The sequence below is a fragment of the Camelus dromedarius genome, chromosome 27, assembly GCF_036321535.1.
Source record: "Camelus dromedarius isolate mCamDro1 chromosome 27, mCamDro1.pat, whole genome shotgun sequence".
Classification (NCBI taxonomy): Eukaryota; Metazoa; Chordata; class Mammalia; order Artiodactyla; family Camelidae; genus Camelus; species Camelus dromedarius.
Window position 1 is genome coordinate 21,459,780 of NC_087462.1, and position 12,113 is coordinate 21,471,892.

The following is a 12,113-nucleotide window of genomic DNA, read 5'->3' on the forward strand; positions in this document are numbered from 1 at the left end:
TTCTCTCTTTACACAGATCAGAACATGAGCACAGTACAGGTCCTGAACAATTCCGTGTTTCATAATATCGCTCTGGAAGATCTTAGGAGGTAGTCCCTTCTTCTAACGAATATGCCTCCTTTTCCAGTTTTTCTAAAGGCTCAAGGATTCCTTGTAATATGGTGCACATTAATTATTTTTTTTAATGGCCAGAATCCCTCCCATTTTCATGAAACCGTTTTGTCCCATGCTGGGGTTGTGGCCATGCATGAGAAACAGCAGGTGGTGCCAGATGACAGATGGTGTGGGAACCCGTTTCCCCGGTGGGAGGGGGCGCGAGCGAGCGATCAGGCAGCTGCCAAGAGCCCGCTCTCGCTCTCGCTTGCTTGCGCCTCGCTCTCAGAAGCTCCCAATCCAGACGCACGCAAGGCGCTGTCCTTTCAGCACCACAAGCTCGGGCTGAGGAGGGAGGACTCCCGGCCGTCCTCCTCCTCTTCAAATTGGTTTGAATCTGCTCTGACCCCCAAGAGTGCTGCACAGTAAGTAGGCATTTGTTTTTGCTATAACCACTCCCCAATATCCTCCAACCCTTTACCATCCCTTTCACCCCCACAACAACCCTGTTTTGTCTAATAGCATTCCATCCGCAGGGCTGACAAGAGAAATTCAGTTGTGCCGGGCTTCTGGTGGGGGGGGGGGAGGTGAGATGTGTGTGTGTGTGTGTGGGGGGGGAGCACCGTTTGACTTCCAAGAGTGCAGGAGAGGAATAAATGTGATTTGTTTATTTAGCTGGCAATCTTGCAATATGGGGGTTGTTAACTTTCCATGGAACAAAAAAAAAAAAAAAATGGCCCTTTGCTATTGAGGAAATGGAGGCATTCCGTGGCCGAACAACAGGATCAGGTTCAAGCCAGCCCTTTTATTTTGTTTTAGAAAATTGTATCTCCTGTACAACCTACATATCATGTAAAAGGGTACACTACACATAAAGGCATTGAATATATTTATTGTCTTTTGGGGAGATTAATGGGGGAAAAACATAATAAAATAGCAACCAAGATGGTAAGGTGAAATTTGTCATACTGCAGGGTGACCCAGAATAATAGGGCTTAATTTTGCACTAAGAATAAGCTTTTCACTGTGATTATATGATTTATATTAGCTCTAGGATCTTGGAGATATATATATATTTAAGATTGTATATTTTGTGTGTAAGTCTGGGATTTTCCTTGAGTTTCTCAAATTCGAAGGCTGTTGAGTGCAGGTGGCATATTTTGATGATTAAAGAAGTTTTACTGGATAATGGGAATCATGTCAGGGAATCTAGTGGAAGATCGATGACTGATCTGTACACTGAAGCCACCGGAGTGGAGCTGTTGAGGACAGCGTCATTTGCTCCGTCGCCAGCCCTCTCTTTTCCTGCCTCACTTCCCGCTGTAACTAGAATCCCTCTGCTTGCCTTAGGTCTGGGAAGAAAGGCGTAAGGATGGTGAAACTGAACAGTAACCCCAGTGAGAAGGGAACCAAGCCGCCTTCGGTTGAGGATGGCTTCCAGACCGTCCCTCTCATCACTCCCTTGGAGGTTAATCACTTACAGCTGCCTGCTCCGGAAAAGGTAAAACAGGTGCTCCTCTCCTCATCAGCCCCCCTCGTGCTCCCCCCATCTCAGGAAATAAAACAGCAAAAAATTTCCACCTCTCCAAACCCTTTCATTCCCTCATCGGTCAAACATGTTCCCATTCTTGTAAAATGTAGTTATTCCTTCCAGAGACATGACACCTCTTGTGTTGTTTCAGATTTATGGTAAGTGTTTATTCATTTTTCTGGTTCACATTTACATACACGGGCAAGAAAATTAATCTCTCCTTTTTAAAATTTTATCATAGTAGCTGAATACTAATGAGCTTCTAGATGATGAAAGAGAAAATTGCCTTGATTATTTTGGGGAGGTGTTTAAAACATTGACTTGTACAGATTTGAGGACAGAGAATTGGCTGCAGTCCAACAAGCATTTAGTTTGCACCTGCTAAGGCCCTCTCCCTATGCTAGAAGTTGATTATAAAAAGGCACATTACAAAATCCCTATCCAGTATAACACTTAAATTAATATAAAGCCTCACACTAAATGCTATGCCTGAGCATTACAAGGTTTGTGAGAGCACAAGGGTGGAAACAATTAAATTCTGTTGTGGCAGAGAGGGGACTGGGAGGGCATGTTGGGTAAGCTGCAGAGGAAAACATTTGAATTTGGCTTTTTAAGGTGAGTAAAAACCTCCCGGGTAGACCATTGGAGGAAAAGGCATTTAAGGCAAAGGGCACACATGTGCAAAGCATGGAGAGCTTTTGGGGAAATAGCATGGCTGGAGTAGAGTGTCTTTGGGGGAGGCGTGGCTGGAAATGAGTGACTGGCTGATGGCACATCTCCTGATATGGGAGTAGTCCATGAAGAATGGAGGTGAGCATGTATGCAAAAGTTGGGGGTGGTTGTCCCACGGACACAGGTGGGAGAAGCGTTATTGCTTAAGACCCAACTGAGAGGACTTGGGGTTTTACAGCGTGAGCTTTTGCACACCATAGGTGATAGATTTGGAGGCAAATGATGGAGTTCCCTGGCTGAAGAGTGAACAATGGATCATTCCATCTGTCTGATTTTCTCATTGGCATCTCCAGGAGGGCATTGTGTGTCTTAACCAATTGGCTCTATCCAATGAACGGAAGAGGAGCCAAAGCTAGATAAAGGGGCTGGCTGATTGGCTGAAGGCTGAGTCATGTCTTTTGAAAGTGCAGAGTTTGTCAATACAAAAAATGTTCATAAGGGGTGGCAGAAATAAAGAATCCTGGGCCATCCTGGGAATCGGATGAGATCTCTTAAAAATAATATTTGAATAGGCAGTTAGCACTAAAGAAATGTGAAGGGACAATTAATTGGGCATCAGCTACCTGTATAGCAGAGGTTCTCAATTTTTGACTGCGTGTTAGGATCTCCTGGGGAGCTTTTGAAAATTCTAATATCTAGGCTACACCCCAGAACAATTATATCGGACTCTCTGGGGGGTGAGACCCAGGCGTCAGTATTAATTAAATCTTCTCAGGTGACTCCTGTGTGCAGCCAAAGTTGAGGGCCACAGTGCTGGATGCACATTACCTGGGACTTATACATTCACATTTGCAGGCAACAATCTTCAGAGAAATGTGGTTAGTTACCTAAGCTCGCAGAGGGAGTAAGCAGCAATGCTGGAATTTGATCGCAGGTGTAATGGAAATTGGGGAGAAGAAGCGGGGATATTCTCTCAAGGTTCTGAGAGGTTTCAGGAAGAATCTTTATCTCTCAGCCTTGAAGATCTGAACGTTCTGGGGAGGCATGCAAAGAAAAGGGAATGTGGTGAGATAACCTCTCCCCTTAACTCTGCACACATCTGTGGGTCATCCAGAGATATCCAGACAGCTGGCCTCTGTCTGTCCTTACTTACCCACTCCATCCTCCCGCCTCCAAGGGCTTCCTTCTCTCCTTGAGAGAGGAGACACACCTGATAACCACTGAGAATCCCGTCCAGATGTGCAGGAAGGCTTTGCAGACCTGCATGCATGGAAAGGGAAACCAATGCATCCTGAAAGATGCAAATCCCTAAAGGGACATATCCCCACAGGGGCACATCACAGACTCCCTCTGATGTTCATGTCAAAGTCTTGGTACCAGGTGGACCTCAGTGTCCTCCTCTGTGAAGTGGGGAGAGTCACAGCTGATTCACAATGGTCAGAAAAAAGTTAGTTGTAGTCTTACATGTAAAGTGCCTGTCACAAAACTAGCCGTGAGAGAATAATTATCATTGTCATGTGCTTCCTAAATGTTAGATGCTGTTGTAAGTCAAAGTATACACACACACACACACACTTTTCTTTCATCCTTTCAATAGTTAATAGGACTTAATAAGGGAGTTGCTACTTTAATACAATTTTTAAAGATGATAAAACCCAGGCGTGGTGTGGTAAAGTAACTTCCTAAAGCCCAGAGTTGGGGAGCCTCCTGGCAGTGTCTGGAGAACCCCGAGCCCAGGCAGCGCTGTTCTAGAACCTCCCATCTCAGCAGGAACAAGGAACCAGCTGGCCTGGGAGTCCCCAGATTTGGGGTCTAGCATGAGCTCAGTCATCAACCACAGCTTGAACCCCCGTGAGTTGTCTCTCCTCCCTTAGACCTCTGTCTGTCTTCTCTTCTCTGGGTGGAAAATTGTATTAGCAGTTTTCTGTACTAGGATGTAGATTTCATAATATTTACAAGCGTCAACAAGTTTTCGTCCCCCTGACATTAGAACAGATGTGTTAACAGTGAATTCCACTCAAGAGGCCAAATGCTGAGAACCGTGCTGTGGCTGCCAGCACCGACTCTGAAGCCACCTCTCTTGGGGCGCTCACCGCTCCACCTTCTATTGGCTGACCTTGCTGACGGCTTGAGCGAGGTTCTCAGGCTGCCTCAGCCTCAGCCCCCTCGTGGGTAGAGGGGGAGGAGAATGAGGGGACCCGGGCTCACAGCGCTGTGGGGGAGGCGCAGCCGGTCCTCACACAGCTGGCAGCTCTCTGATTAGGTCCAGCCCGGTGGTGAGGGCTTGAAGCTAAAACCGTTGTCAGAAAGAAGTGTATTTGACCCCAGTGTTACATCATGGGTTTTCTTCTTGAAAACGTAAAATACAGAGTGTGCTTCATGTGTAATACTGACAATCATCTTTAGATCTGTTCACTAAAGATGGTTTGGAATGGAATACGAGTTTCTGGGGGAAAGCTTTCGGAGGCTAGTGGAGTGGAGAGGATGAGCCTGTCTGAAGTCCTTGCTCTGGGGTAGCACTGGGCCAGGCAGGGCATTCACAGCTGTGGTTTCAGTTAATCTTCCCAACAGCCCTGTGAGGTGGGTGTGAGGTACCCATTTCACTGATAGGGAAACTGAGGCTCAGATCAATGGAGTGATTTGCCCAAGCCTCACAGACAGAGAGGAAGAGCTGGGGTTGGAACCCTGGTGCACCCAATACCCCAGCTTTTCCCTCTACATGGTGCTGGCTTCAATCATGAGCCTCCCTCCCCCAGGCAGTGCTTCCTCAAACTGCATTCCCTCATCCATCCATGGCTGCTTCTCCTCCTCCAGCGCTCCTGGATCTGCAGCTGGGGCCTGGGGCGACCCCCCAGAGAGAATGTCACGGCCCGCAGGGCTGCCTCCCTCCCCGGGGCTTAGAGGGCCTGGCGCCTGCCTCAGGAGGGGAGGCTGGCCGGCCTCCTGCCTGTCCTCCCCCATCTCCTGTCACTCTGAGCAGTCCTCCGCACTGCACCTGCGTAGCGCCCCCAAAGTTGCGACCAGGTCCTTCTCCCGCGGATGACTGGTCTTTCCCGTCATCCCCACTGGGTGCAATCCTCAAGTCCTGACCTTGGCATTCCAGGCCCTCTGTTACCTGCCCCACTGGCTTCCATTCCTACCACTCCCCACTTTGCACCTTGAACTCCAGCATGTCAGGACTACCTAGAGCCGTGGTTCTCAACCAGGGGTGATTTTTCTCCCCCAGAGGGATGCTTGGCAATGTCTGGAGACGTGTTTTGGCTGTGACAAGTGTGACAATTAGCTGTTATTGGCCAGGAACACTGCTAAATACCCTACAATACACAAAAGTTGCCCCCCCCCTCAAAAAGAGAATTATCTCTCCCAAAATGTCAGCAGTGCTGAGGCTGAGAAGCTCTGCCCTGGTGTTTTCCCCGCTCCCCAGGCTGTTTCGTGCTCTTCCTCCTCGCCCACGCCATTCTTTCCGCCCCAAATGCCCTTCCTGCTCCTTTGCCTGCTTGATAAGCCAGTGCCCATCTTCCTCAACCCAACTCAGCTGGCTGCTCTCCTGGACTCCTTCCCTGACCATCTGTAATTACAGCTAAGTTTCCCTTTATTCCCCTGGGAAGGGACTCCCTCCCTCAATCACTCACTCACTCATCCAGCATGTCTCGTTGGGCACCTTCTATGTGCCAGGCGCTGCGTGAGGCTGTGCGTGTGCAGCCATGAAGAGTCAGGCGTGGCCACTGCTTTCATGCAGCAATGGGGAAGAGGGACTTCAAACAAGCCAGCGCAGGTGTAGGGGTTCAGAGATGCAAGTTGCAAGAAGGGCTATTAAGGAGAAACTAAGATGCTACATTGTAACAGAGGGTAAGACTCAAAGGGACCTACCGTGGAAGGGTGGCCAGGGGAGGTCCTTCTGAGGAAGGAGCCCTGGCTGGGAGCCGGAGGATAGGTTGGTAAGGAGAGTGGGGCAGCGGGCCCAGCGTGTGGACAGGCATTGAGGGAGCTGGAGGAACAAGTCAGAAGGTCAGGCTGGCTGGGCACATGGGGTGAGTGGGAGAGACTTGGGAGATGAGGGGTGATGGGCACCAGTTCATGTGGGGCCTGGTGCATTTTTTCAAAAGGGGTTTAGAGAAGGGGAGTGCCAGGAGCAGATCTATTTTCAGAAGATCCTTCTGGCTGCTGTGGGCCACCCTAGGGACAAGAGATTCATGCTTGGTCTCCTGGTCCCTTCTTCCTCTTTCCTTCCAGTGCATCTTCCAGATTAGGTTTCCCCCAAACAGAGGCTACTGAGTCTCCTGCAGCACCACCCTCCCCCTGTGAGTGGTGAAAGAGGAGAGTGCAGGGCAGGAGATGAGCTAGCAGGCCACTGCCACACTCATGAAGGGGACGGGGTGGTGGGCACCAGGGCGGTGGCAGCAGAAATGGGGAGGCGGCTGGACTGATGTGGGCTCGGTGCTGGGGTGGGGCTGGGAGCTTTTCCCACCAGGCCTGAGAGTCCTGGCTCCGTCTCATCTTTGTAGCCTTAGTCCCAGCACACAGCGGGCAGCAGGAAACGCTGGCTGAACGAGCCACCCTGTCCCTTGCCTGGCACAAAGCTGGGCTTAGTCTCTCTGCCTGACGGGCAGGGAGATATACTTGAACCTGAGCAGTTTGGTAGCTCTCTCCAGGCCATGGGAACAAGCTCTTGAGAAGCTGGAACATCAGTCTATAGATACCAAATTCCAGCATGTGCCTTTGGTTTATCTAAGTAACCATGATAACCCAGATGTCCCCACAACCCTCTGTGAGGGTGCTGGCACTATCTCCATGCAGAAACAGGCTCAGAGAAGTGAAATGCTGTCCTGGGACACACCAAAAGAGAACAGTGCAGCTGAGATCTGCATGCAAATGTGCTGGGAAGTGCCAGCTAAGGGACGGCCGGCCCGCAGAAAACAAGCCACAGACAGGCACAGCCCCACCTTGGCAAAGCCCCAGACGAATCACGTATTCAGCGAGCCAGCTGCCAGGTCCTGGGCAACCGTTCTTTCCCTCCCTACTGATGACTAAGTCTTTGCACGTCCTAGGGGAGGTTGGCTCACCTGCTCGTGGAAGGAAAGGAATGCAGACACTAAGAGATCAATTATTGATGATTGGCACACTTTGAATTTTTTTGTAATAGACTACATGCACTTTGTAGTCCTAGAGACTTGAGTTCGAATTGCGGCTATTTACTTACTGTGTGGCTTTAGGCAAGTTGCTTGGCATCACTGAGCTTTTTTTTTTTTTTTTTTTGTAATGTGTGCATAATATCTACCTAACAGGGTTACTGTGAGGAAAAAATGAGAATTGTCTAACTGCTGATAGAGTTTCCTTTCTTTCAAAGGACATTCAGAATATTTCTCCCAAAGGTGATGTTTTTGGAGGATGACTGTAAATGTGAAACATACTGAGAAGGATGGGGTTTCAAGGGTGGGGGTGTAGGGGTCCACCAGGAAGGACCTCGAAGGATGCTGGGCAAAGGAGATGCTTCTCCTGTCACTGAGTCCTGTTGCCTTCTTGGTTTTTCTTGTGGCTTCGCCAGAGGGTTTCTCTTTCTCCCGGATACCCAAGATCAGAGAGCCGTCAGGGGAGGACACAATGCACATCTCTGCAGATTCCAGGCTCTCAGGGCCCCCTTGTTCTGCTCTCCAGAAACTCTCGAGAGACAGATTATAAATCACCCTGAACTGGGGCAAAGGCTCTAGGTGATTCCAGCAAAATAGACAGAAAATGACCAATAAGCGTATTACAATTTCTTTATAGTTTAAAAATATAATTTTAAATGAAACATAATTTTTTACCTATCGGATTGGCAAAAATTTTTTTTGATAATGCCTAGTGTTGCTAATACTGAGGATAAAGCAGATCTCATTACACTCTGGTTGGTTACATGATTTGATTTGTTTTTTAAGAGGGCATTTGGACATGGTTTATAAAACTTAAGCTGTGTATCCCATTTGATTGGTATGCTTGCTACTGGCAGGAGTTTATCCTCTGAGTATATTTTTTCAAGTATGCAAAGGCATATACATATGTATATATGTGTATATACAGGTATATAGTGGGAACAACTGGAATGTTCCGTGAGATTGGAGTGGTTAAGTAAACGCTGGTGCATGGTTGTGGAACAGTAAGTGATTATTACGAGGACGGGGCAGACTTCTTTGTGCCTGTGCTAATGTGGGAAAAGCAACAGACACATTACTCCGTTAAAACAGCTTTAAAGAGCATGATATGGAGTGACCCCACGTGTGGAAACGTGTGTATGCTTCACTATAATTCATAAGACAGGTTTGAAAAGACACACAAGAAACCGTTCAATGGTTAGGGAGTATAGATGGGGTGGTTGGGGCCCGTTTGAAGACTTTTACTCTATAGTTTTCATACTTTTTTTTTTTCACATGAGCATGAATCAAATTTCCTATTTTTTAAAAAAAATCACCTCCATTTCCCCGATGGTAAAACAGCCTTGGGGAGCTGAAATGACTTACTGGCACGCGGAGGGACCGCTGTGGAGCGAGCCAGTGCCCCTGCAGGTGGAGGGGGGGCCTGGGGAGACGCACATGCATTGGAGCAATGCAGTTTGACTTCGAATCCTAACTCTGCCACCTACTTGCTGTGTGATCCTGGGCCAGTTTATTAACCACTCTGTCCCTTTGTCTTCTTGTTGTTAAGAGGACAATGACATCTTCCTCTAAGAATTGTTTCAGGGATGATATGAGAAAATACACGCCGACTGTTTATCACTGCCCCCGGCACAGAGATGTTTAATGTGAGGTTGTTATTATGGTGGTGGTTGTTATCATTATCAATTCAGTCCCAGAATCAGGATTTTTTTTCCTGTGGGATGCACAGGGGCTGGCCCCAGGCCGCAAGAAGGGTTGGGCAGTGCGATGGCCTGGGTCCCTGCACTGGAGAGGACAGGGCTGAGTGGCCGAGCTGTGGGCCTCACTGTGGTGACTCCAGACGAGGCAGCTAGCCTCTGCTGGGAGTGGAAGGCCCGGGAAGTCCCTGAAGGACCCTGTGGAGAGCCCCTCATCTTGCCCAGGTCTGTGCCTTGCCGCAGAGTTGGAGAGGCACAGACTTAGTGGGCTGGCTGGTCATTTAAGGCCATACTGGCCAACCTTCTGTTCTGCCCCGAGAAAACAGAGGCCCAGCAAGGAAAAGAGACTTGATCCCACAGGCAGAGCCCCGCACTCGGAGTCAGCAGGTCTACACTACAGTCCTGCTTCTGATGCAGCCTTGCTGTGTGTCCCGCAGCAAACCCCTTCCCCTTTCTGGGGTTCCTCGCCCCCATCTATGAACTGCTGCGATTGGACAACACTGCCACTAACGTGCTTTGAGCACCGACATTTTATCTTGTGTTCTGGGCCCTGTTTTAAACTTCGAGGGCCCAGGGAAAGACTCAGACTCAAAGAGTTGGTGCATGGGTTGAGGAGTGAGGGAGAAAATGGGAGAAGGCTCCCAGCTGGGTTCTCAGGCCAGCCTCACCTGGTCACTTCAGACGTGGGATTCACCTGTTTGTTCATCCAGTCACATTTACGCAGCCTCAGGTGCCACAGGATCAGAGCCTGAGCCCTGCAGTCCTTGAATGATGACAACCTTTCCAGTGGCACCTGGATCTGAGCCGGAAGCCCAGGTCCAAGCCTTGCCTCTGCCTCTTAGTGGTTATATGAGGTTGTGAAGGGCATTTCTGCTCCCCGAGACTCAGGTTCCTCATCTGTAAAATGGGGACAATCAGCCCTCCCTCAGAGCGCTGAGAGGATTTGCTGAGATAGAGGATGTAAAGCTTTCAGCACAGTGCCAGGCCCACAGCGGGTACTTGTAAAAAAAATGTGATGGATGGAAAAGAGCATGTTGTTCTTGAGTTTGATAACCAGCTCGACCACCTACTAGTCACGTGATCATCGGCAAGTGACTGAACTCTCTGGGGCGAAATTTCCTCATCTGAAAAGTGGGGAAAATAAAGATTTTACAAGAGAGATGTGAAGGTTGGTGAGAATGCTGTCAGGGGGGTTATGAGAATCAACTGAGTGCGCCTCAGTAGGGCCCATAGCACAGTGTCTGGCACACAGTAGGTGCTCAGTGGTTTGCTGTTCATTATTCCTGCTCGGAAATTCTCTCTCTGCTGCAGGCGTGAGCTGGAGGGTGCAGCTTCTATCTATTTTCGGCCTGTGTAGGTCCAGCTCATAAAAATACAGTCATGCTCCCCGTCAGTGCTTCTGGACTTTTATTTATTGTTTCTGCCAATCCTGGGGCCTCTCCATGTGGGAACCTCTTCATTATTGATAATCCTGGGAAGTAGTATTTTAAATTTTTATGATCTGTACTTTGCGCCATCTGAACCACCATGTATTATCTGGCCTTGCCGGCGAAGGGGGAAATACATCCAGACGAGGGGTCCTTTCAGGATGAATAATTTATCTCATTTTCACAATGCCAATTATGTTAAATTGTGTTCTTCATATCAGCGGCCAGCAGGACAATGGGGACTGACATATAAATATGAAAAGAAAACAAATTAATTTCTTTGCCCAAATCTACAATGATATTTGAAAGCCTGGAATTTCATCCTTCTAAGTACCTCTGAAACCCCACTTTTAATAATGACAAGAGTAGAAAGAATTTTTCCTCCCCTCTCTCCTCCTTGTCCTCCCATTTCTGTTATTAATCAAGTTGCTCAGGGCTCCTTTTTTTTTTTTTTTCAACTGTAGAAAATAAAGCCTTTCTTTGCAAATGTGTTTTCTCTTCTCTCTCTTGCTTTGCTTATGCAAGCTTGATTAGACTTGATTCCTCCAAGGTACAGTTAATAATGATTGGCTAACATTTCTTATGCTTTCCCATTCATAATACTGAAAAAAGTGACTGTTACTCTATCTCCCTTTATAGAAGGGAACTGTTTCTGGCTCCAGTCCTCAGGAACAGCACACCATTCGTCATGGCATGCCCAATAGCTGGTAGATTCCAGTAACTGGAGGGCTGGATCTTTCCTGCTCTCTCCCATCTCTGCCTTGTATCGTCACGGTGGCAGAGGCTTCTCCTCTGCCTGTAATGCATGCCTGGAAAGCCATTCTCTGGCTTATAATCCTTCCTCAGCTCCTCACTGCCCTCAAGTTCACCTTCAGGATGCTAGCTGTGGCATTCAGAGCTTCTGTCTGCCCCTCACTTCACCTGCTCTCTTCTCTGGTTGCTGAAAACCACCTCTCTGTGGTTCTCCCAGGTCCAGCCTCCTGGGTGTCTTCTGAATGTTTGCTTTTATATGAAGCTCTCTCAGTCCAGAAGGCTCTTGTCTGTGTATTTGGGGAGGCAAGAGTGGAGACAAGGAAGCTGGTCAGAGCCAAAGTGCACACAGTGCTGTGGATTAGGCTGGTGGTAGTGTAACAAATGGGTTTATTTGAGATACATTTTTGAGGAAACAGGAACTGGTGATGGAATGGATTTGGAGACAGAAGGGAAGGGAGGGATCATGGGAGATTCCTGTGTATGACTTGACATGAGCCATGGCATGGATCATGCTAACGTTTTCTTAGCTGGGGATTACATGGGAAAGGTGGTTGGAAAACCCAAGAGCTTCTCTGTGGCCATGGTAAATTTAGGTGTGTCCATCCAAGGGCAAAAGTCCAGGGAGGTAATCTGAGTGCAGAGCGGGGTCCAAAATGGAAGATGTAAACTTGAGAGCTATGAGAATAAAAATTGGAAGTGATGGGGCTGAGAACACTCAGGTGGGACCTGTAGGAAGGAAGAGTGCCCATGACCTAGCCCTGAGGGATTCTAACACCGAGAGGTCAGGCAGAGGGGGAGGAAGAGGAAACGG

General features: G+C 48.4%; 1 protein-coding gene across 1 annotated transcript in view; it reads left to right on the forward strand.

Moving 5' to 3' along the window:
• Positions 1-349: 349 nt before the first annotated feature.
• NSG2 (neuronal vesicle trafficking associated 2) overlaps positions 350-12,113 on the forward strand; it is a 48,882-nt gene continuing 37,118 nt past the window's right edge. Inside the window, exons 1-2 of the mRNA XM_010980414.3 lie at positions 350-518; positions 1,444-1,594. Of these exons, the coding sequence (XP_010978716.3) occupies positions 1,466-1,594 (129 nt within the window). The 5' untranslated portion in view covers positions 350-518; positions 1,444-1,465. The remainder of the gene's footprint in view (positions 519-1,443; positions 1,595-12,113) is intronic.